Here is a 23,458-nt window from a genome sequence, read left to right as displayed (position 1 = left end):
AGGGGAATATCGGCTTTGTTTTGTTAATAGCCTTGCTATTTTTTTTTCCATTAGAAAGCAGGTCACTTCCCAGCTGGAACGGGCTCAAATGAAGTCAGCAGGACTCTATTACCTGTCTTTCAATATCCCTGGAAGTGGGGGGGGGTTGATCCTTGGCTCACCTGGCGCGCCATGACCTGCTGCAGGGCGTTCTGGCACTTGGCGTAGGTGTTGTCCCGCATGATGATCATAATGACGGGCATCAGCTTGTCCACCAGGGCGAGGGGTCCGTGCTTCAGCTCACCGGCCAAGATGCCCTCCGAGTGCATGTAGGTAATCTCTTTGATTTTCTAAAGGGGAGGAAGCCCTTCGTTAACCTCGGCCGAGAACCAACGGTCCCCCCCCTGCTCCCCATCGCTCCAGAGATCTCCTGTGGGTCACGGGGAGGCCACGGGTGAAATCTCCCACGTTGAATTCGTTGGAATAAAAAGAACAACCCCTTCCCTCCGCTCGCTCCCTTCTGAGGAAAAGGGGGAAAGCGTGAAGGAAGGCGATCGTGGACGCTTTAAGTGGCGGCTTCCACGTAGGATTGGCCAGAACCAACTTTGTGCTTTATTCTCCTATGGAGTGGGAATGGGAGTGAGGGAGGAGAGGAGGAGGAGAGGAAAGGAAGAAGGGAAGGGAAGAAAGAAGGGAAGGGAAGGAGAGGAAAGGAAAGGAAGAAGGGAAAGGAAAAGAAAGGAAGGGAAGGAAAGGAAGAAGGAAAGAAAGAAAGGGAAGGGAAGGAAGGAGAGGAAAGGAAAGGAAAGGAAGAAGGAAAAGGAAAGGAAAAGAAAGGAAGGGAAGGAAAGGAAAGGAAAAGGAAAGGAAAGGGGAAGGGAGGGAGAGGAGGAGAGGAAAGGAAGAAGGAAAGGAAAGGAAAGGAAGGGAAGGAAAGGAAAGGAAAGGGAAGGAGGGAGGAGAGGAGAGGAGAGGAAAGAGGAAGAAGGAAAGGAAAGAAAGAAAGAAGGAAGGGAAGGAGAGGAAAGGAAAGGAAGAAGGGAAAGGAAAAGAAAGGAAGGGAAGGAAGGAAAGGAAGAAGGAAAGGAAAAGAAGGGAAGGGAAGGAAGAAGGGAAGGAAAGGAGAGGAAAGGGAAGAAGGGAAGGGAAAGGAAAGGAAAGGAAAGGAAAGGAAAGGAAAGGAAGGAAGGAAAGGAAAGGAAGGAAGGAAGAAGGAAAGGAAAAAACGGGAAGGAAAATGTAGGGAGGAGAGGGAGGAGGAGGAGGAGGAGAATAGGGCAGAACAGAACAGAATGCTGGCTGGGGAATTCTGGGAGTTGAAGTCCACGCATCTTGAAGTGGCCCAAGGTTTAGATCTTCTGCCCACATTCCGTCTTTGGTCCCCCTACGGTTAGGAATGGCGGCGTTTGACAGGCTTCTCTTTTCACCCACTGTACCCGCCCCGAGGGACGAGGAGCGTTTCCCTCCCCAACTGGTGTGGCGGCTGCGGGTTCAAGAGGATGCTCACCAGGGCGCCTTCCAGGCAGGCCGCGTAGTGATACCCCCTCCCCATAATGAGGATGGACTTCTGTTGGTAGAGCTCAGTGGCCAACTTCTGGATCTCGTCGTCCATGCTCAGCACTTCCTTGATCAAGCCTATCGAAAGCAAGGAGAGTTCGGAGACCTTGGGTAAGCCGGCCGGAAGGGACCCCACCTTTCTGCATTTATTTATTCGAATGTATGTGGCATCTCGCGCGATTGGGACTCTGGCTGGCTCCCAAGGGAGAAGGGAGACTCAAGAGGAATAAAATGGAAACATTCAAAATGGACACTGTTGGCCCCAGGACTCCTTACCTGGCAGCAACTTGAGGCCTCGCATGATTTCTTTCCGCCGTTCTTGCATAGAAATTCTGTCGTCGCACATCATGAGCGCAAACATTACCAGGGAGACAAACTGGCTCGTGTAGGCCTAGAGAAGAGGGGAGAAAAAAGGCACCCCGTTAAAGCCGAAGCCATGAATCCCTCCAAGCCAATTCAGGACACGCTTAAATGGGAAACGCCTGGGAGGGCGGCCATCTTCTCCACCTCTCCGTCATCGGGAACGGAGCGACTGTATTGGGAAGATTTTTATAGAAATGGCTGTTCATATTATTTTGAAAAAGCAAAAAGTTGTGATTTGATGTTAATGCCTTATCCCTCACACCCTGGACAGAAACTGTTTCAACTCCTGCCCTCCAAATGACGCTACAGAGCCCTGCACACCAGAACAACTAGACACAAGGAAGGTTTTTCCCCGAATGCCATTACTCTGCTAAACAAAGAAATTCCCTCAACACTGTCCAACTATTTACAAAGTCTGCACTATATATTACTATTAAACTTCTCATCACTCCTTATCACCCATCCCCTCCCACTTGTGACTGTATGACTGTAACTTTGTCGCTTGTATCCTTATGATTTATATGGGCTGTTTCCTGGTATGATTTGACTGCTTATTGTACCCTATGACTACTGTTAAGTGTTGTACCTGATGATTCTTGACTCTTGACAAATGTATCTTTTATGTGTACACTGACAGCATTTGCACCAAGACAAATTCCTTGTGTGTCCAATCACACTTGGCCAATAAAGAATTCTATTCTGTTCTATTCTGTTCTATTCTATTCTATTCTATTCTATTCTATTCTATTCTATTCTATTTTCTATTCTATTCTATTCTATTCTATTCTATTTTCTATTCTATTCTATTCTATTCTATTCTATTCTATTCTATTCTATTCTATTCTATTCTATTCTATTCTATTCTATTTTCTATTCTATTCTATTCATTTTCTATTCTATTCATTTTCTATTCTATTCTAATTCTTATTCTTATTCTTATTCTATTCTTACCTGTCCTGCCTTTTCGGACTATACATAAAACGGAGGCTTTTCCAGAATGCAGGTGGAGATTAATTCCTGGGACCGCAACTCCCGGCCTTAAGGAAAGCAGGAGGGCCCAGGTGCAGTCAGCATGGGCACTCCAGAGTTAAGACCTGATAAGCCGCCACACCTTCACACCAACCTGCGCCTCTGAGCTCTTTACGCCCAGGCTCCTCACCTTTGTGCTGGCCACCCCGATCTCTGGCCCTGCGTTGATATGCACCCCGCAGTCCGTCTCCCGTGAAATGGAGCTCCCGACGGTGTTGGTGATGCCCACTGTGAGGGCTCCCCTTTCCTTGCAGTACCGAAGGGCCATCAAGGTGTCGGCCGTCTCCCCTGCCGAGAGAGAGATGGACCTGGTCAATCGAGAAGGCGCTCCTAGCTGGAGATCTGTCAGAGCAGGGGCCTGATTCCTACCTTCCTTATGAACATGGGACACAGCTCAGACACAGGCAAATTAAGCATGGCTCTCCAAAGCCACAGGGTCTCACCCTGCGAATGAACCTGGACTCGTCTCTTTTCTTCAATATTTGGGAAGAAATGCCCAGGGACATTTCTCTGGCACGTTGGGTTGACCCAAAGGGGCGTGGCACAAAGTCAACACAGCCAGATAATAAGTAGGAATCCCTTTATTAGCTCCAAACTTTGCCTCCAAGGTCCTGGTTATTAATCCAGCAGGGTAAGGTAAGGAGCTCCAGAAGGGAAATAGCATGGCAGTAAATCAACCCAGTTGGGAGGATGCCAGGAATACAGATAACCGCAGTCAACACAAGATAAACTGACGTTTGTTCCTGGCAAATGCAGCTCTCTGCTGCCTCTCCTTTAAACTCTTTTCCTATGGAAAAGGGAATCAGGGCCCTTTCCTCCCCTGTAAGTCATGTTGCTCCCTTCTCCGTTCTTCCCTGCTTATTCTAGGATGAAGAGGGGGTGGGCCTGGGTCTTCCTCTGAACTCCCTCTCCCTTGTTCTACCTCTTCTCTGCTCTCCTCAAGGTAGGAGAGTTGCTAAAACACCGGGTAAACTTTGCATTCTTTTGTCAGCTGATCCCAGAGGCCTCCCTTGGCCATCCCACCTGACTGGCTGATGAAGAAGCAGACATCATCGCGGAAGACGGGAGTATTTCTGTCCAAGAAGTCACTGGCCAGCTCCACCATGACAGGCAGCTCCGTCAGTTCTTCCAGCACTTGGCGAGTCTGGGCGAGTGATGCAGGGAGGGGGAGAAAGAGGGAGGGAGAGGAAGGAACAGAGCATAAAATGAAAGTAGCAACAGCACTTCAACTCATATACCGCTTCACAGTGCTTCACAGCCCTCTCTAAGGGGTTTACAGAGCCAGCCTCTTGCCCCCAACAATCTGGGTCCTTGTTTTACCGACCTCGGAAAGATAGAAGGCTGAGTCAACCTTTGGCTGGTCAAACTGCTGAACTGCTGGCAGTCAGCAGAAGTAGCCTGCAATATTGCACTCTAACCACTGCACCACTCAAAAGCATCACTCAAAAGCTGCAGGCCCATTTAAGTACACGTTTATGTTGAGTATCATTTATTCCACCCACAGGCTGGTAAATTAACGATCTCACAGAAGCTCTGTGATGACCCAAAGGGGCGTGGCACAAAGGCAACACAGTCAGGTGATCAGTAGGAGTCGCTTTATTAGCTCCAACTTTGCCTCCAATGTCCTGGTTACCTTCTGGACTGGAGAAAAACTCTCCCAGGAACAGCCTTTGGCTGCAGAGAATCAAGTCCAAAATGTGGTCAACAAAAACTATAAGTCCAATCAAGGCAAGATGAGATAATTAGTCCAGCAGGGCAAGAGAAGAAATTCCAGACCTGAAGGAATGGCAGTTAATTCCGGTTGGGAGGATGCCAGGAACACAGATAACCAAAGTCAACACAAGATAAGCTCATGTTTGTTCCCAGCAATTTGCCTCACGCAGCCTGCCTTTCTTATCAACTGTCTTCCCAGCTGTGGCTAATGAAGGGAATCAGGGCCCTTTCCTCCCCCGTGAGCCACGCAACCCACGTTGCTCCCTTCTCCGTTCTTCCCTGCATGTCCTAGGATGAAAAGGGTCTGGGCCTGGGTCTTCCTCTGAACTCCCTCTCTCTTCTTCTACCTCTCTCCTGCTCTGCCCAGCTGGACTTTGCCCTTCCCCAGTTTCCTTCACAGCCAACAGATCCACACTCACTCCCTGTGTCAGCTGTTTGTCTACCTCCTCGGATTCAGACTCCGACAGGGGCAGGACTAGCTCTTCCTGTATCAATAATTCCAGGAGTCCAACTGTTCAAAGCCTCCAAATTAGATGCCTGGCACGACTGAAACACCAGCACTAGCGATGGACGTAAAAAGGACCCAAGGCTTCGGCTACATGGTTGTGTCACTTTGATTTTTTGCACACACACACGCACACACACACACACACACACACACAGTGCACCATCGAGAAAAAGCTGCAAGTCCCAATAGCAGGACCGACATTTCCCTGCTGCAGGGCCTTGCTGATCTTTCAAACACTTTGAAACGCTACTTTGAGTTCAGCTACTCACAGCGACGCCTGCGTGGTAGCTTGTCCCACAAGCGATGAGGATCAAACGCCGGCATCGCAGGATCTCCTTGATATGGTCTTTCAAGCCCCCGAGGTTCACTGCGGCAAAGAACAAGGCAAAAGTCTTGGCGAAAACGGCCCACAGAAAAGCAGAACGGCTCCAATGCAAAAGGATCCCGCAGGATTTCTTTAGCAATCCTTACGAAAGGAGGCTCAGTGGCGCTCCACCCCTCACCCCAAAGAGAACTCCGCGGCCTGTCAAAGCAACCTCCAGGGAGCAAGATAGCCAGAGGTTTTGATCATGGGACAAGTTGGCCCGTAGCAAGTTTGTTAGCCGAGATCCACCGCAGTGGAAGAAGAGAAACCGAGTTTACTGTCACTGTCCAGTGTTAGAGCATCTACGGATCTCCCCTGTGAATGAAATCTATCTACTTAATAAACCACATTTGGGGAGACAAAGAGTTTTGTGTTTTAAAAAGTCCTGGTTTTCCTGAGCAGAAGACAATTCCGAAGCCTTTACCTGTGTAGTCATCGAAGTTGACTCTCCCTCTCATGGTGTTCACGACAGATTCTGGCTGCTCAAATATTTCCTTTTGCATGAACGAACTGAAGTTGCCTTGGAAGAACAAAAGGAAGTCCACTGAATAGAGGCAACCTTGCCCTTCTCGTTTTGGACAAGGAGCCCATCCCTCAACCCAAGTCCACATCCGTAATAACACAGTAGTAAAAACCCATTTTACTCTTCTGAAAATGCACACGTTCATGTTGAACAGGTCTACCTCATAGGGCAAACTGTATCCTGTCTGAGCGCACCTGGAGGGACCTTCTAAGGATCATCTAGCCAACAGGCCACAGAAGAACAGGATGGTGGAGTTACACCTGGAAGGGACTGTGGACACCTCAGAAGCAGCCTGGCAAGCAAAACGTTTGAAAAGTGCCAACCCTCAATCCGTACCCTTCATGATCTGTTGCAGCTCCATCTGGAGGGTCTGAACCGCCCGGCTAGGATGATCTCCAAAAGTTCGCTTGATCCGATGTATGGAGAGGCGGCCCTCAACCACGGCTGCCACGTCATCATCTTCCAGAAAAATCACCCTGTTGGTGTGTTCAATCACAGCGCTGCGAGAAAATGGGGGAGGATGGCTTAACATCACTTGAAGGAACCCATAAACCTGAGGTCTCCAACCTTGGCCACTTTAAGACTTGTGGACTTCAACTCCCAGAATTCCTCAGCCAGCTTTGCTGGAGACCTCTGAACTAGAAGACCTCCAAGAACACTTCCACTCCTATTATTCTATGTTCTCGATCAAGGGTCTTCAAACTTGGCAAATTTAAGGCTTGTGGTCTTCAACTCCCAGAATTCCTGAGCTGACATGGAGGAGGAATTCTGGGAGTTGAAGTCTGTAAGTCCGTAAGTTTTAAAGCTGTCAAGTTTGAAGACCCCTTATCTATCACTTATCCTCTCTCTCTCTCTCCCTCCCTCTCTCACCTTCTCCCCCTCACCCTCTCTCCATATCTATCTATCTATCTATCTATCTATCTATCTATCTATCTATCTATCTATCTATCTATCTATCTATCTATCTAACATCATCTATCTATCTATCTATCATCTATCTAATCATCTATCAATCATCTATCACAAGGGTCTTCAAACTTGGTCACTTTAAGACTTGTGGACTTCAACTCCCTGAGCTAACACGACTGGAGGAGGAATTCTGGGATTTGAAGTCCACAAGTCTTAAAGTGGCCCAGGTTGGGGGGCCCTGCCATAAACAGATTTAGAATGGGACACCCATATGAGGAGGAAAAAGAGGATCCCCCCGCCTAAAAAATGATGCCAAAACCAAGGGAGATCTAGAGAACTTATACCATTATTTGTACTCCTTATATCAAGCTTGCCTACCAAAGTAAAGGGATACTCAAATGTTTCACTTAAAATTCCCGTGAATGAAAAGAAGGGTGAGTTATGAAGGAGAACCATCGATAATAAAGACTTTGATGTTCACCTAAACTTTTTTTATTTTACTGAAAGGGACTTTCCAACAGCTTCATTTTCTACTTGTTTCGCCTCTCCAAGGAATTCAGTGCAATGTTACCTAACACAAAGTCCATGGGGAAGCCAGATTCACTTAAGAACGGCCTTACCAACTTAATTGCAGTGATCTGTGGCGAGAGAGGTCTTAAAGGGGGGCAAAATTCACTTAACAACCATCTTGATCGGGAACAAAGATTTTGGGTTCAATTGTGGTCACAGGTCAATGGCTCGATGCAGGGGTGGGTTTCAAAAAATTCAGCAACAGGTTCTCTGGTTGCTGGGTGGGCGTGGCCATGGTGGGTGTGGCCTAATCGGCTCCTGCACCATGCCAGGGGGGGCATTTTGTCCTCCCCGGACTCCCGAGGATTTCCTCCAGCCTCCCCAGGCGCCGGAGGCTCTATGGATGCCAGAAACGGGCCCATTTCCAGCCTTCCCAAACTTCTGGGAGGCCCATTTTTTGCCCTGCATTTACCTGCATCCCAAATGGGCCAGGTGGGGACTCCGTGGAGGGGAAGGGAGGGGTGGGCGGGGCCAGCCAGGAGTGGGATTTGGGAGTTGCTCCGAACTGCGCAATCTCAGCTAGGGGGGCTCTCCCGAACCCCTGCGAACCCCCAGCGGCCCCACCCCTAGCTAGATGTCTTTGGAAAGGCTACAAGATCTCTTTTAACGGCTGGCGCCGTAGCCTCCCCTCCGGGAAGTGAGGGTCCAACCCAGCGTGCGACGCTCAAGGGCACCGGTCCCTCCTTTGGGAAACCTCTCCGGCGCCCTCCACACCTGCCGCCCACCTGGCATCCGAGGCGAAGTAGTACTCCACGGCTTTCTCTTCCACGGGAAAGAGGCAGGTGGTGCTGTCCATGCGGGAGAGGCTGCAGGTGCCCTTCTTGTCCTTGCCTACAACACCGTAGAGAGCGCGTCGTCAAGACGTTGGCGGTTGTTCAGCCCCAGAGCGCGCCCTGCATGGACACCCGTGGCTGCAGGGCTCTCCTCGCCCAACGGGAAGCTTCCTTTCCTCGGCCCTCTGAGTCAGGAAGCCCCCCTTCAACGGGGATGAGAGATGGAAAGGCAGCCCCCTCCTCAACCCATCCAAAGAAGAAGGTGTGCAGGAGGAGGCTCCGTGAATGCCCGGCTTGCTCCGGTTAGGAAGTGACGAACTAGAGCGGAGGTCTCCAAACTTGGCCACTTTACGAGGTGTGGACTTCAAATTTTAATTTACAGGCTAACCATCTCCCTGGTTGGTTGGCCTATTCAAAGAAATCGTTTTGCCATTTTCAGGTCCTTTGGCCTTTCTTCCTGATCTATCCCATTTAATTTAGGTTTGGCTAAGACCATTGTCCCCTTTACTTCCTCATCTTGCGGTAATTTCTAACTTTTTAATCTCCTCCTGTAACCTAGTTTGTTGCTGTTGTTTTTTCTTATTTCTTTTTCCCATATAAGCTATCGTTATTCCCCTTAAATATGCTTCAGCTGTATCCCATAGTACCTGCAGTGATGTTGGTTGATTTGGGTTTTCCTTAAAGAATAGTTCCATTACTTTTTTTAATTTTTAACACCTATTCTTTTTCTTTTACAATTTGGGAGTTCAATGTCCATCTTCTCCTCGTTTTTTCCCCTTCCTTTCCAAATTATCTTTAGGGGGTTATGGTCTGCTTATACATTGGTCATAATTTCTACTGTTTCTAGCTCGTTTCCTATTCCTACATTCATCCAGACCATGTCTAATCAGGACCGTGACTTATATGGATCCAAATAAAAAGTATATTCAGTTTTCAGGGTTTAATCTCCTCCACTGATCTGACAAGTTTAATTCCTGTATCATATCCAAGAAGGATGTTGGCAGTATTTTCCTCCAGCATAGCTGGCTGGAGAATTCTGAGAGTTGAAGTCCACAAGTCTTAAAGTGGCCAAGTTTGGGGACCCCTGAACTAGAGTGAGGGGGCATCAAAAAAAGGTCAATGCAGAGGCTGCAACTGGCACCATCGAAGTTCATGGCTTTGATCCCCCCCGGTGACAGAAACCATTTTGACTTTTCCAAAATCCCCCCTGCTTCCCCCACGGGGATGATCACATCAAAAGGATTGCTCCGTGGGTTGAGACACCACAGTCTTAAGCATCTTAATCAAAGTCAGGCTTGTCAGCCCAGCTGAACCGAAAGAACTTCTTACAGGGGACTTTAAAAAAAAGAAAGAAAAGGAGAAGCAAAGGGCCAGTTATCCTTGCCAGCCAAAAAACAACAACAGCAGATCCTCCGGGGATCCCAGATGGGAATTTCGTTCAGGGAGGATCGGGAAAGGCCCGTGTCTGACGGGAATTGACCACGGAGGACAATTGCTAGAGAGATTCTCAACCACCCAGGTCCTGGTGGTTCCAAAAGGCAAACTTGGGCTTCCTTTGGAAATATTTCGCTTCCCATCCGAGAAGCTTCTTCCGTTTTGTCCTGAGGAACTGAAGAAGCTTCTTGGATGAGAAGCGAAACGTTTTCAAAGAACAAAACCGAGGGAGTCCAGTTGCCTTTTGGGGGAAACATCTTTGGGATCGCTAGAGAAGATGGACAGAATGGATCGATCATGTTAAGAGGGACAGAAATAACGCACACTAGGCCAGGGGTCCCCAAACTTGGCACCTTTAAGACTTGCGGACTTCAACTCCAAGAATTATCTATGCTATGCTGGCTGGAGCATTCTGGGAGTTGAAGTCCACAAGTCTTAAAGGTGCCAAATTGCTCTAGGCCAATCCCAGTAGACATTACTATTATTATTATTATTATTATTATTATTATTATTATTATTATTATTATTATTATTATTATTATTATATCTTTGGTGAGATTCACAGCCTTTGGGGCTGGTTGATAGCTCAACAGTTCAAGTCCTAACCAAGGACCTAGGAGCTGTTAAGGTAGAGTCGGAGGATATAAGCTGTTCCAAGTAGGGTGTTATTTTGTAGAATCAGGGTGTTATTATTGTTATTATTATTATTGTTGTTGTTGGTGGTGGTAGTATTGTTGTTGTTATTATTAATATTAATATTATTATTACGATTATTACAGAGTGAATGTTGTTGCACTTGTGGGTGTTCAAAGGCTCTGCAACAAACAAAGCGCTTGGAAGATTATGGCAAGCATATCCACGCATGTAATGTGTGTGCTACCCTGTCTGGAGGGCCTGTCTTTTGGGGGTACCCTGAATGACAGGTGAACACCATGCTCTTGGATTGCCTGACATTCTTGGGGCGGGGGGGACAGGAGGGGGGGGAGGGGAAGATAAGGGGCCTGCCCTTCTCCAGGCAGGGCTTAAAGGAGAAACTCAACTGGCTGTCTTGGGTTATCCTTCTTGATAGTGATACAGCCTCCCGAAATCAGAGAAACTATCTAAATATTTGAGGAACCCAATGATTTTTTTTTAAAAAAAATTAAATTTAAGTTGATTTTTTTAAAAATGGAAGCTGCTGTTGTTCCTGAAAGACAGGATATCTTTGACCATTTGCCTCCATGAATTTCCACCAAAACTGCTGAAACCTTTCCGTTTTGATCACAATTAGCCAGCCAAGAGTTTACAGAGAACGTCCCAAATGCATTCATACAATCCGTATCAAACCCAGCTCCCATGCTGATATCTTCCTTTTTTTAAACGATGAAATCAGGGCCGGGCTGTGGGGTGGGGGGGGGGAGACCCAGCATCCTCACATTTGGGTATCGGTAACAAAATATCAGGAGACAGGAGGGAAATGAGAAACGGGGCAAAGGAGGACCAAAAAGGAATTTGGGAAGAAGTGTGGAAAAAAACACCCATCCCAAGAACGGCATGCAAATTTTCCCCCACACACGAAACCTCTTTAATAGGGGGTTGCTCCTGCTTTCCACAAAGCAACAGTAAGGAAAATAACCACACACCTGTCCCTATTCTGGAAAAGAAAAGAAAAAAAGCCAAAATTCGAAGGTGCAGGGCAGGGCCTGTTCCCACCCACCACCCTCAGGTGGAAAGCAGTAAACCACGAATTAAAAAGGTTGTACGTGTTTTGATTTATTCTCAGGGATGCTGGTAAGTTTTTAAAGCACCTTCTTCCAGTTTTTTGGGCAGGCCATCAAGTGAATGATCTACAGATTGCGTGGCTGAAAGGGCGACACGAAAAGCAACTTCAGAAAAAAGGCATCGAGAGTCGTCCAGGTACGCAAGGCATAAAATGAGACCAGGCTCTAGTTATCCGGCATTATTTCAAAGCTCTCTAAAGGCGGCCCCGGCGTTGGGAAAGGGGGATGCACTCAGCTACAGGGGCTCTGGGGACACCATTGGAACTGAGGTGGGGACAGAAAACATCGTGGAGAAAATTGGTCCACACGTGGTTTGCTAAGAGTCGGAAATGACTCGATGGCACAGAATGAATCGATAAACCATGGGCTTCAGGAGGAAGTAGAATAGGGGTCTCCAACCTTGGTAGCTTTAAGCCTGGAGGACTTCAGCTCCAAGAATTCCCTAGCCAGCAAAGCTGGCTAGGGAATTCTGGGAGCTGAAGTCCTCCAGGCTTAAAGCTGGCTGGGGAATTATGGCTGGCTAGGGAATTATGGGAGCTGAAGTCCTCCAGGCTTAAAGCTGGCTAGGGAATTCTGGGAGCTGAAGTCCTCCAGGCTTAAAGCTGGCTGGGGAATTCTGGGAGTTGAAGTCCTCCAGGCTTAAAGCTGGCTAGGGAATTCTGGGAGCTGAAGTCCTCCAAGCTTAAAGCTGGCTGGGGAATTCTGGGAGCTGAAGTCCTCCAGGCTTAAAGCTGGCTGGGAAATTCTGGGAGTTGAAGTCCGCCACGCTTAAAGTCACCAAAGTTGGAGACCCCTGATTGAATGGAGGACGAATTCTTACGTTTTGACAATCTCCAAAAAGAGAAGATGAAACACCAATCGGCCTTTTGCAGTCAAATCCTCCTGCCCAAAATGCTAACCAATGCCCACCAGTGTACCTATTGAAGTGTGCCCAGTGAAAGGATCTATATTTCCCACTCACCCCCAGTTTTTAGCACTGGGGAAAAAAACTAAAGTCCCCTCCCAGCTGTTGCTGAGAAGGAAGGAGGGCATCAGGGCCCGCAGGCAATTACTCTTAGGGCTGTACCCATCAAGTTTCTTTCAGGATGAACTCTCAAGGCAGACTCCCAGATTGTCAGTCCATCCTTGCTTCCCAAGTTTAAGACGGGAAATCAATTCTGCCCTGACTTTTACCATCCCCCAATGCCCCACTAGGCTAGTTGGGAAGTTATTTCACATAGTGTTGACATGGGAAGCTACGGAGGCATAACATGAAAAATCAGAGCATCGGCTTGGGGCGATTTACCTGTCCGGTACAAGATTGGAATATGGTCGGTGGAAAGCTTGTGCTCGCTCCGAACTCCGATGAGTAGAGGGCTCCCCCTTCTGGAAAGGAAAACCAGAGGTTGAGTTGAGCAGCAGCCGCCATTGGGGAGACTTACTCATAGTTTACTCCTGAGCAACTACTCAGTTAGTTTACTTTATTGTCATTGCACCTCGGACAACTATATTAAATGCCCTCTTCAGTGTATGTTATAACTATACAAATAAAACACACATATCCTTCACGGTCTATGCAACTGAATTGAAAATCCCCGAGAGCCTCGGTGGCGGAGTGGTGAGAGGGCAGTACTGCAGGCTCCTTCTGCTGACTGACTGCAATTTGGCAGTTCGAATCTCACCAGGCTCAAAGGTTGACTCAGCCTTCCGTCCTTCTGAGGTCGGTAAAATGAGGACCCAGATTGTTGGGGGCAAGAGGCTGACTCTGTAAACTGCTTAGAGAGGGCTATCAAACAATGTGAAGCAGTATATTAAGTCTTATTGCTATTGCTATATTGCATTAATACTGCACTATACAGTAGAATTCAATAGAGTTACTGCCCTGGGATAGAAGCTGTTTTCCACCCTATTTTGTCCTTGTTTTTATTATTCTGTACCGTCTGCCAGATGGTAATAGTTCAAAAAAAGGGTGCCCAGGATGAGATGGATCTCTGAGGATGTTTTGAACTTTCTTAAGGCAGCGGGAGCTTAAAGCTCTTCCAAAGAGGGGAGAGGGCAACCAATGATCCTCTGGGCAATGACCTTAACCCTCTGGAGTGCTGTCCCATCTGCCCCTGTGCAATTGGCAAACCAGACACAGGTGCAGTGAGTTAGCCCTGGTTATAGCATTGCAGGCTCAACTGGCCAGGGCTGAATCTTATCAACTCTGGGCCAACCGGTGGGAGACAGAAATGACAGGCTGACTGGCACTCACCTTGTGCCAACTGCCTGGCCAGGATAATGAACACTTTTGAACACCAGAGCGAAAGCCCCCTCCTGTGTTGGGACAGGAAAGAAAATCAGACCTTGCAGTTCTTCTGGGCACGTTCATGTACACACACACACACACACACACACACACACGCACTGAAGAGGAACGATCAGACCCCTTTCTGATTTTAAAAAAAATTACTGTAAGAAAAAATAAATAGGTGGTAAAAACTTATTACACTTGGCTCCTTTCTAAACAAGCACAGATACGCACAGAAACATGTAAACATTCTTTTTGAAAAAAACATAAAGTGCTTTGAGCATCTAAAGGCCCGAAAATACACCCAGCACCCTTTGGAGCAAGATTACCCCACAGGTAATCCTCAATTTACAATGGGTTGCTTAATGAACAATTCAAAGTTACAACAGACCTCCTCCCCTTTCAAAAGCTACTGACAACCTGTTTCTGAAATTATGAGACCCACAACCCGACAATCTTGTGGCTCCATTTTGGACCCTTGGCAACCAGCTGGCCTTTTCAGCTGTCTGCAGCATCACACAGAGGCAGGGCCACAACTGGCCACATTTCTTACTGGGTTTTGGCATTTACTTTTGGTTTCCTGCCAAAACTGCCCACGGGGAAAAATGGTCTCGCTTTACGACTGTGGCATTCACTTAATTGGACAGCCACTTGTTTGGAACAGTATAGGGCTTCGTGCTTGAGCAGTGGGTTAGACTAGAAGACCTTCAAAATCCCTTCCAACTCTGTTACACTATTACTGTTACTAAATACTATGGTGTTTGTGGCTAAAAAAAGAAATCAGATCTGCTCACACAATGCCTCGATTTATGACTCCAAAAACTTAAGAACATATTTCCGGGCTCAATTACGGTAGTGAATCTAGGATTGCCGGTATACAATTATCCTTAGCAGTTTTAAAATAATTCTTAGCTAAACTGAGGGCACTTTGATGGCCGCAACTTGTCATGCCGCTGGTGGAGACTGACTCTGAGGGAGAGGAGGAACAGCCGACAGGGAGTGGAAGTGGGGCTCCGGAGGTTGTGGAGGAGGCTGGGGAGGGCAGAGGCCAGCTGGGCAGTCAGAGGGGGACCCAGGCCCACCCCCTCTCCATCCTAGGGCACGCAGGGAGGAGAGGATGAGGGCCTTGATCCTCTTTATGGGCTGCAGCTGTGACCATTGAAAAGACAGCCATGCGTACTGGCGAGCGCTGGAAAGAAAGCATGTAAATATTTCTAGTTTATAGTTCCTCTCTGAGTTTGGCATCCTTCCCAGTGTGTGTTATCCGTGGACGTCCTCCAGCCCTTATCTTGCCTGGTTTGTGTTGCTTTTTTCCTTCTTCGTGTAACTGTTTGGGTGGGAGTGTTTTTTTTTTTTTTTTTTTTTGTCTTCCAACAAGAATATTCGGAGCTTGGAAGCAAAGGGAAGGAATAAAAGGGGCTTCAGCTGTTTTCTGTGACTGTGTTTGTTTTGTATCCCACCCGGGGTCACCACACAGCTGCAAATAAGATTTGCCCCCAAAGCTTGGATCTTCCTTGGAAGTGAGGTTCTTCTCGTATCTGAGGCTGAAGACAAAAGTAGCCATCAGAGAAACAGAACATAGAACCATAGGGCTGAAAGGGACTTTGGAGGTCTTCTAGTCCAACCCCTTGTCCAAGACAGAAGACCTCATACCACTCCAGATAGTTTGTCCAGTCTCTTCTTAAAAGCCTCCCGTGATGGAGCACTCACAACTCCTGGAGACAAGCTGTCCCACTGGTTCATTTGTTCTTTGGTGGTAAGTGGGCTCAACAGCGCCTGGCCCTCAACCATTAAACAGGATCCATGATTTAGCAAAATATATGAGACCCAGACTGCCCAGTGATTTGGGTAAAACTAGAGATGTACCAGCTGTTGAATGACCCTCTCCACCAAGGTGGTGAAGCTTATATCGTCACTTTCACAGTTGTCATACATGTACTTGACAAGCTTTGCGATGGTTTCGGTATCAGTTTCCGATTCAAATTCGTAGCCTTTGCTCTCCTGAAAAGAGGGGAAAAAATGGGCTATTTTTGCACCTGAATCAGGACAGAGAAGCACTGAGCCTGAACAGCATGACAGATGTGGCTCAGCCAAGAGAAAATCGATTGCAAAATATATTACTGAGGTGACCAAGTGCTAAACATCTTGCACACTGAATCCTAATTTCTTATAAAACGGCCCAGCTTTTGAATCAGAAACATTCAAAAGAAACTGCCGGGAAGAAACAGGAAAGTTTACCAATATAGAACGTCAATCTGGACACAGCCAGAGAATGCAAAATATTCTGTGCGTGGAACAGACCATCCTTGGAGGGGGGGGGGTGTCTCTGCCTGGAGTGGAATTTTGCACATGTTCCAGGCAAAGATGTTCTTGTGGGGGAGAGAAGAAATGCAGGGAAAAACACCCCAAATTCTGAGCCACAATGTGGATTGTTCCATGGACAGAACAAAACATACTTTGCATTTTGTGCCACGCCCCAAGGCTCAACCAGTTTGGCTGCAAAAGGACACCCTGTCTAACCTGTGAAGAACCTTGGGGTCATGTTCTATTGTACATTTTCCCTTAATACAGATAAACCATTCCAATTATACAACGCCTTTGTGTACTTACTGGTTACATCAGGTCATCACATTATACATCCTAATTAAGTCTATCATCCAATATATTCTCTCCATCAAGTTACACATCCAATTTATCACTATTATTTGCTTATTTCTGCCATGTTACACTATTACAATCCTCACTTTATGCACTTCATATTATATTCATGTACAGTTCCTAAAGATACTTTTTTACATTGTTTATTCTTACATCTTCCTCTTATCTCTGTATATATGTGTGGTGGTGGTGGTTTTTTAAAATAGTTTTATATTTATTTAGTTTTGCCCAAGTTGGCTTTCTCCAAATCCTTTGGACAAAGATTTACAGAATTCTCAGCTTGTGAGGTAAGAATTCTGGAAAACAGAATGTGATATATCTTAAGGACAACATTTTGGGAAAAGCTGTGCTATCATTCCAGTCCAGGCTGCACTGTACTTATATCAGAATGTTAGAATGTACGTTGTCTTCTCTGTGGGTGAACTGATTTATGCAGGAGAAAGGATGTTTCTTAGGTATTCTGCTCCACTTAGCTTACCTTTTCTCTTCTAGAAGCATCACTGCTAAGATACTGATCTTTTTCCCCTCCCATCAATCAGATTTTGCTTTCAGCCTTAAGGCAGTTATGTACAAATGCTTGATTTTAAGATCTGAAATGGTCAACCAAAATTTTATGGAATCAGGTGACAATCCTAACCGTGTCCTCATCATTATATACGTATATGTGTGTTTTGTTGATCTTCTTTCCTTATTTAACACTAATCTCTGCTTCTATTTTTTATCCAATTACACAATATGTCCCACGTTAAATAGTATTCTTCCAGGTCCTGTTTTGAAGGTGTCCCACAAAATACAGTCCAGGAAGCTGAACTTACCAAGAACTTTTTTAGGTCTTTGTAATTTGTGATTATTCCGTTGTGGATAACAATAAATTCTGAAAGGAAAAACGAACATTCACATTCAAGGCTGTGATCAGAAACCGCGCCATAAAAGAAGCAAAATGGGAAAGAAAAGGGCGCCTTGCTCAAAACCTGTTTTTATGCAGGAAGGGGGTGGGGGGTGGGGAAGATAAATGGGTGGAGAGACTGACTCCATGGAAGCTGATCTAGCACCCAATCAGTCTGAGAAGATTCCTGCATTCCAGGCAGAAAGCAATGAAGTACTCTATGCATCTGCTTGTTTGTGCCTCACACTTGAGCCTCGGTGGCACAGTGGTTAAGAGTGCGGCACTGCAGGCTACCTCTGCTGACACGGACCTGCCTGCAATCTGGCAGTTCAAATCCCACCAGGCTCCAGGTTGACTCAGCCTTCCATCCTTCCAAGGTGGGTAAAATGAGGACCCAGATTGTTGGGGACAAAGAGGCTGAATGTAAACTGCTTAGAGGGGGCTGTAAAGCACTATAAAGCGGTATATAAGTGCTATTGCTACACATGGTGAAACAGTCACTTTTGAAGCCCTGTCAATCAATCAATCAAACTAGAAGGGACCTTGGAGGTCTTCTAGTCCAGCCCCTGCTCAGGCAGGAAACCTTATACCATTTCGGACAAATGGCTATCCAATCTCTTCTTAAAAACCTCCAGTGATGGAGCATCCACGACTTCTGGTGGCAAGCTGTTCCACTGGTTAATTGTCCTCGCTGTCAGAAAGTTTCCCCTTAATTCCAGATTGCTTCTCTTCTTTCCATCCATCGTTTCTTGTCCTGCTTTCAGCGGTTTTGGAAATAAGTTGACCCCTTCCTCTTTGTCGCAGCCTCTCAAATCCTGGAAGGCTGCTATCATGTCAGTTGTGAGCACCACATCCTGGATGGTGGACTTAAGACGTGCCTAGGAACTGCTTAACTGTTATCCTGACCAGGGGTCTCCAGCCTTGGCCACTTTTAAGACTTGTGGGCTTCAACTCCCAGAATTCCTCAGCCAGCTTTGCAGAGTTGAAATCCACAAGCTTTGCTGGCTGAGGAATTCTGGGAGCTGAAGTCCACAAGTCTTGGCAAGGCTCGTTCTTATCTGGGACGATTAGATTTTAGTAGCGTTTTACTGTGAATGAACGGAATTCACAGAGAAGCATTACAAAGGTTTTGCTTTTATCTCTGTTTGGTGTTTGTTTGCTTTGAACGAGGCTTGGGTCAGAACACCTACACACACACACACAACCACAAATCCCCTCCCCCCAAGAAAGCCACTTTGTGATCCCAATTCCGGCCTACCGTTGTTTTTGTCTGATCTCTGCGGGTGGCTGTTGACTGGATTAGGTTCGCCGTGGGTGGCCCAGCGGGTGTGCGCAATTCCAAGGTGCACATCAAACTCAATGTCCAGATCTATATCCTGCTGTTCTAGAGAGAGGGGAAAAAAAGATATATATATTTTCACTTTTAAAGGCTTTTTGATACTGGTCATGGAAAGAGGAGGCGGCATCAGTTATAATCTCTGGTCTGGTTGTGCTTCAATCCACTCGTTTCAGAACTGTAGCTGTCAGTGCAGCCACAAAGCAGGTCCTGTGGAATATTTGTTGGGTGTTTTTTTAAAAAAATAATGTTGTTAAATGAACGGTCATAAGGACTACCTGTACAACATACTTCATTGGTAGTATATAATATTATAAAATGCTACATGCTGATTTTCTACTTATCAAAATCTACTTATCTCTGGTGAAATTTAGGTTAAAAATACTTTCAAGTTAGCAAGGTTCAAATTATCAAAAAGATAAGTAGTAAATAATGCACCAATACTACGATTTATACAACTTCAAGTAAGAACCCTAAAAGCCAAATGTTGAAGGCAGCACAATTCCATCTTTAGGGTCCAAGAATGGCCATTCAAGCCTCTCCCACCCATCCTCTCCCATCACCCAAATCGTGGGAGACACCCCAACTCGGATCTTGCGCTCCGGCTTCTTACTACGGGCCTCAATCGGGGCTCCCCGGAGGGAAAACAAACTCTTACTCAGGATGATCAAAGTTAATATTACTTGCAGAAGTTTGGTTTTAACTGCGTTTCATTTGTCTTTTATGTTTTAGGATATACGCCGTCCGGAGTCACCTGTTGGGATGAGCGGCTCCCGGAATCAAATCAATAAACCGAATTAAATGCAGAGTCCGCTCCCTTCAACCACCTGCTTGGGGGGGGTTTAAATGCAGCCACTCAAATGAAAAGGAGGAAAACGAGACCTACTGTTAATTTCTTCATCCAAAGCCTTCACTTTCCCTTTCTTCTTAATGAGCGTGATCTTGCCGGCATTGGCCTCCCAGTCTTTCTCATTCCCACCATCGATTCCAACCCCTACGACACAGGAGGGAAGACGAGGAAGAAGGGCAGGCAAACCCCCCCCACACACACCCACACCCCGGTCAGGATTAGTGGTCCCCAGGTACATAGAAGGCCAAGGAAGGTCTCTGTCTCTCTCTCTCTCTCTCTCTCCTCCCCTCTCTCTCACACAGACACACACACCTTCATTCTCTAACTCTAACTCACTCACTCTCTCTCTCTCTCACACACACACCCTCATTCTCTAACACTCTTTCTAACTCTCTCTCTCTCTCACACACACTCTTTCTTTTCTCTCTCTCCCTCCCTCTCTCTCTCTCCCCTCCCTCTCTCACACAGACACACACACCCTCATTCTCTAACACTCTTTCTAACTCTCTCTCTCTCTCACACACACTCTTTCTTTCTCTCTCTCTCCCTCCCTCTCTCTCTCTCCCCCTCCCTCTCTCACACAGACACACACACCTTCATTCTCTAACTCTAACTCACTCACTCTCTCTCTCTCTCTCACACACACCCTCATTCTCTAACACTCTTTCTAACTCTCTCTCTCACACACACTCTTTCTTTCTCTCTCTCTCCCTCCCTCTCTCTCTCTCCCCCTCCCTCTCTCACACAGACACACACCCTCATTCTCTAACTCTAACTCACTCCTCTCTCTCTCTCACACACACACCTCATTCTCTAACACTCTTTCTAACTCTCTCTCTCTCACACACACTCTTTCTTCTCTCTCTCTCCCTCCCTCCCTCTCTCTCCCCTCCCTCTCACACACACACCCTCATTCTCTAACTCACTCACTCTCTCTCTCTCTCACACACACACCCTCATTCTCTAACACTCTTTCTAACTCTCTCTCTCACACACACACTCTTTCTTTCTCTCTCTCCCTCCCTCTCTCTCTCTCCCCTCCCTCTCTCACACAGACACACACCCTCATTCTCTAACTCTAACTCACTCACTCTCTCTCTCTCTCACACACACACCCTCATTCTCTAACACTCTTTCTAACTCTCTCTCTCTCTAACACACACTCTTTCTTTCTCTCTCTCCCCCTCCCCCTCTCTCCCCCTCCCTCTCTCACACAGACACACACCCTCATTCTCTAACTCTAACTCACTCACTCTCTCTCTCTCTCACACACACACCCTCATTCTCTAACACTCTTTCTAACTCTCTCTCTCTCTCACACACACTCTTTCTTTCTCTCTCTCTCCCTCCCTCTCTCTCTCTCCCTCTCTCTCTCACACACACACCCTCATTCTCTAACTCTAACTCACTCACTCTCTCTCTCACGCACACACCCTCATTCTCTAACACTCTTTCTAACTCTCTCACACACACTCTTTCTTTCTCTCTCTCTCCCTCCTCCCTCTCTCTCTCACACACACACACCCTTTCTCTAACACACTATCTCTCTCCTTCCCTCCCTCCCTCTCTCTCTCTCTCTCACACACACCCTCATTCTCTAACACTCTAACTCTCTCTCTCTCTCTCACACACACACACCCTCTTTCTCTCTCTCTCTCTCTCCCTCCCTCCCTCTCTCACACAGACACACACAGGTTCAGATGCTGATGGCGTTTAGTAGCATGTCCACCCAAAGAAGTAGGGGGTGTAAGCCAACCGTCCATCTCGTGGACAGCTTACCTGCGGAGTCATATCCCCGATACTCCAGTCTCTGAAGCCCCTTGATTAGGGTCTCCAAGATCTCCCGCCTGGTCCGGGGAACATGGTAATTCAGGTAAGCAAAGATACCTAAAAGATGATTTAAAATGGAAAGGGCAACAACATTAAAGTCGTTCCTTGCAGGTCCAACATATTCGTAGTTAGTCTCATTGGTGGTACATTTAAGCCTTATTAGTAGCACATCTAAGCCAAGGATTTCCAAACCGAGCAACTTTAAGACTTGTCTCCTGCCTCCCTGCCAGCCTGGAGGGATTCTCTGCTTAAACTTCCTGTATCCTTCCCTTCATTGCAAACTTGGCTCTTATAAATGAGGTACTACTACCACTCTATAAAACCTTAGTAAGGCCACATCTGGAATCCTGCATCCAGTTTTGGTCACCACACTATAAAAAAGATGTCGAGACTCTAGAAAGAGTGCAGAGAAGAGCAACCAGGATGATTAAGGGGACTGGAGGATAAAACATACGATGAACGGTTGCAGGAACTGGGCCTGACTAGTCTAGGGAAGAGAAGGACCAGGGGAGACAGGAGAGCAGCCTTCCAATATTTGAGGGGCTGCCCCAGAGAGGAAAAAGGGGGTCAGGCTATTCTCCAAGGCGTCCGAAGGCCAGACAAGGAATAATGGATGGAAACTGAACAAGGAGAGATTCAACCTGGAAATAAGGAGGAATTTTCTGACAGTGAGAACAATCAACCAATGGAACAGAAGTTGCCCTCGGAAGTTGTGGGAACATCATCACTTGAGACCTTCAAGAAGAGATTGGACTGCCATTTGTCAGACATGTTGTAAGGTCTCCCGCTTGGGCGAGGGGTTGGACCAGATGACCTACAAGATCCCTTCCAACTCTATCTATCTATGCATCTATCCATCTATCCATTTGTATTTGTGGAAAAATACAATAAAAATCTATTTTAAAAAAAGAGTTTGATACTGATTAATTTGTTCAATGAATCATTGAACAAATCACTCCAGAGCTCTGTTTCTTTTTTTTCTTATTCGTATCCATTTCATGTATGTTTATACTGATACCTATGTTTATACTTATACCTGTTATCTTATAATCGCTTGACAAAATAAAATAAATAAAATAAAATAAAAAATTTACAACAGCACTGGGGAGAAAATAGGGACTTGTGAAAAAGTGGAAGGTCTTCCATCTTTGGTGACACATTAAAAGGCGCGGAAGGACAGAGGTTTCCTTGATGACAGGCCCAAGTTTTGGAGAAAGTCAGAGAATTGAACAGTCCACTGGCATTTTTAGATTAATGGTATTTCAAAGCCACGGGCTTTTCTACCAACAGACTATGATTGATCTTGAATAGAAGGATAAAATAATGGCAACCGTGGCACAGAATTGTTGAGACGTAGACAAAGTTAATAAATAATTTTAGTTGATAGAATATACCTCCTTCACAGAATAATAAATGCTATTGAGGGAACTACACTTTACTAGAATCAAACTGCTTCTTACGAATCTGTGATATATTACACAATTACCAAGCTACAAAGGTTATTTGTGCGACTTTCCCATCGGTCTTCTTTCCGCTACTTCCTCCTATTTTCAGTACAGATTGTCCCAATTATCCCGCAGAGCAGGTTTATATTCTAAATTTAGTTATTTGCAATGTTGAGAGATATAAAATTCGGTTTGCTTTGGCTTTTGGCTGTAAATACTTTAACAAATCACTGAAGCAGCTGACCAAGGGCCTGGACATAACTGACAGCTCGGCATTTCCTAGCAATCCAAAATATAAACTATAAATGGTACAAAGAAAAATATAAGATCAGCAAAACAGTGAAGAAGGCCAGCTCTTCGCCGGGTCACCTTAATGCTGTCCAAGGCACCTGCTCAATCGCTTTGGGAGGTGCAAAACACAGGATTTTCAGGAGGAAGAATTGCACAGCTTGCTCACTCTTTTTGCACACCTTGTAAGGTGCAGACTTAAGCCTTGGAAGCAGCCTCCTGACAAAGAAGGACACACACACCCCGTCCCCCAACCTTCTCGGACATTCAGATCTGCAGGGAAGCCTCTCCACGGAAATCTTTAGCAAAAGGTGAAAGATTTACAGTGCAATCTATACGTTATGCGTAAAATACACAAACAAGTGTGCAAGTATACGTTTATCAATGTTAATAAATTCACTTCCACATTTTTTT

The 23,458-nt window shown here is 46.3% G+C and overlaps 1 protein-coding gene across 2 annotated transcripts in view; it reads right to left on the bottom strand.

Moving 5' to 3' along the window:
• Positions 1 to 23,458, bottom strand: part of GFPT1 (glutamine--fructose-6-phosphate transaminase 1) — a 30,775-nt gene that overhangs the window by 2,389 nt on the left and 4,928 nt on the right. The window contains exons 2-18 of one of the 2 annotated variants that reach the window (XM_087969593.1): positions 21,261 to 21,368; positions 19,518 to 19,625; positions 18,554 to 18,679; positions 17,225 to 17,283; positions 15,618 to 15,752; positions 13,716 to 13,777; positions 12,768 to 12,847; positions 11,510 to 11,563; positions 8,241 to 8,346; positions 6,373 to 6,536; positions 5,938 to 6,033; positions 5,419 to 5,516; positions 3,952 to 4,072; positions 3,059 to 3,216; positions 1,813 to 1,927; positions 1,487 to 1,614; positions 162 to 329 (exon numbers count right to left, since the gene is read on the bottom strand). In XM_087969593.1, coding sequence (XP_087825719.1) covers positions 162 to 329; positions 1,487 to 1,614; positions 1,813 to 1,927; positions 3,059 to 3,216; positions 3,952 to 4,072; positions 5,419 to 5,516; positions 5,938 to 6,033; positions 6,373 to 6,536; positions 8,241 to 8,346; positions 11,510 to 11,563; positions 12,768 to 12,847; positions 13,716 to 13,777; positions 15,618 to 15,752; positions 17,225 to 17,283; positions 18,554 to 18,679; positions 19,518 to 19,625; positions 21,261 to 21,368 — 1,886 coding nt within the window. The remainder of the gene's footprint in view (positions 1 to 161; positions 330 to 1,486; positions 1,615 to 1,812; positions 1,928 to 3,058; positions 3,217 to 3,951; positions 4,073 to 5,418; positions 5,517 to 5,937; positions 6,034 to 6,372; positions 6,537 to 8,240; positions 8,347 to 11,509; positions 11,564 to 12,767; positions 12,848 to 13,715; positions 13,778 to 15,617; positions 15,753 to 17,224; positions 17,284 to 18,553; positions 18,680 to 19,517; positions 19,626 to 21,260; positions 21,369 to 23,458) is intronic. The other variant, XM_087969594.1, reaches the window with a different exon arrangement.

The sequence above is a fragment of the Notechis scutatus genome, chromosome 7 (genome assembly GCF_049901735.1).
Source record: "Notechis scutatus isolate UNSWTSFEM ecotype Mainland chromosome 7, rNotScu1.2, whole genome shotgun sequence".
NCBI lineage: Eukaryota > Metazoa > Chordata > Lepidosauria > Squamata > Elapidae > Notechis > Notechis scutatus.
This window is presented reverse-complemented; position numbering and strand designations above follow the sequence as displayed.